Genomic DNA, 1180 nt, shown 5'->3' with positions numbered 1-1180 from the left:
AGCATTAACAGACCACCAATTCCAACAAGAGTCCTTTCAGCTTCAAATGACAGGAAACCGCAAATCCAATCCGCCCGGCACCTTGCTCGTCATGCGTTCCGCCCTGGTCCTGCTCCATCTGTCGCTATGGATCACGGTGTCGCATGCCTTCTTCCCTTGGTTTCCGAACTACCGCTGCGACGAAGGCGATGATTGCAAGGCAGAAAAGAGGGCACAACTAGATGGTACGGCCCAAGATGTCGTCAATGCCATTCGGGTCTCTGGGGCTCTCAAGCCTTCGACCTTTCCCATCGGTCAACGGGTATGTGTGACCCACCCACTGAGTTATCATGAAGTATTGCTAACGCCCTGTAGCGAGGTTTTGAGTCTGAACCAGTAGCCAGGACTGTTTCCAGGCTGCTTCGCAAGTACTCCAGGTACCAGCCTACGCCTCTGGCGGACGAATCGACCGCATTGGCCAAGAGGCAAAACGTGTATCGCGTCATCGAGCCGGAAAAGACTGATCAGAAATACGGTGCCGGTATCTGGCAGGATGGCTCAGACTTCTCCTACTTCGTTCAGGCCAAGCTTGGATCAGAGGGCAAGGAGCTGTACATGCTCGTCGATACCGGTGCGGGTACGTCTTGGGTTATGGGCTCTGACTGTGCTTCGCCGGCCTGCGGTCTCCACAACTCGTTTGGTCCTGACGATTCGAAGACATTCGAGCGCGTCGACGAGCACTATTCAGTCAAATACGGATCAGGTTCCGTCAAGGGCTCCAAGGTCACGGATACGATCAACGTTGCGGGCATGAACCTGAAGTTCAAGTTTGGCGTTGCCAACGAGACATCCGATGATTTCAACCACTTTCCCTTCGACGGGATACTCGGCCTGTCTCTCTCTGGTGGCGAATCAGATAACTTTATGAGCATCGTTGCAGATTCCAAGACGCTCGACAAGAACATCTTTTGCGTCTTCATCAACAGGGCAGCCGATGGGCCCAACACCGGAGAGCTAAGCTTCGGCACTTGCAACAACGACAAATATACCGGCGACTTCACGTACACTGATGTGGGCTCCAGCAATGGGGACTGGGCCGTTCCCATGGACGGTCTCACGTATGACGGCAGAAGGCTGGTGTCAAGGGCAAGCTCGCCTATATTGACAACGGGCACTTCGTGATGTATTTGGACCCGAAAGC

General features: G+C 54.0%; 1 protein-coding gene across 1 annotated transcript; it reads left to right on the top strand.

Annotated features, from left to right (window-relative positions):
* Positions 1 to 91: 91 nt before the first annotated feature.
* Positions 92 to 1161, top strand: VDBG_05274 (PEPAd; the record flags this gene model as incomplete). Its single annotated transcript, XM_003004115.1, has 2 exons — positions 92 to 301; positions 355 to 1161. 2 exons carry the CDS (start codon positions 92 to 94, stop codon positions 1159 to 1161), a joined length of 1017 nt encoding a protein of 338 aa, XP_003004161.1.
* Positions 1162 to 1180: the final 19 nt, after the last annotated feature.

The sequence above is a fragment of the Verticillium alfalfae genome, genomic scaffold (genome assembly GCF_000150825.1).
Source record: "Verticillium alfalfae VaMs.102 supercont1.6 genomic scaffold, whole genome shotgun sequence".
In the NCBI taxonomy this organism is placed as follows: domain Eukaryota; kingdom Fungi; phylum Ascomycota; class Sordariomycetes; order Glomerellales; family Plectosphaerellaceae; genus Verticillium; species Verticillium alfalfae.
The sequence above is the reverse complement of the archived record's forward strand: the minus strand, read 5'-3'. Positions and strand labels throughout refer to the sequence as shown.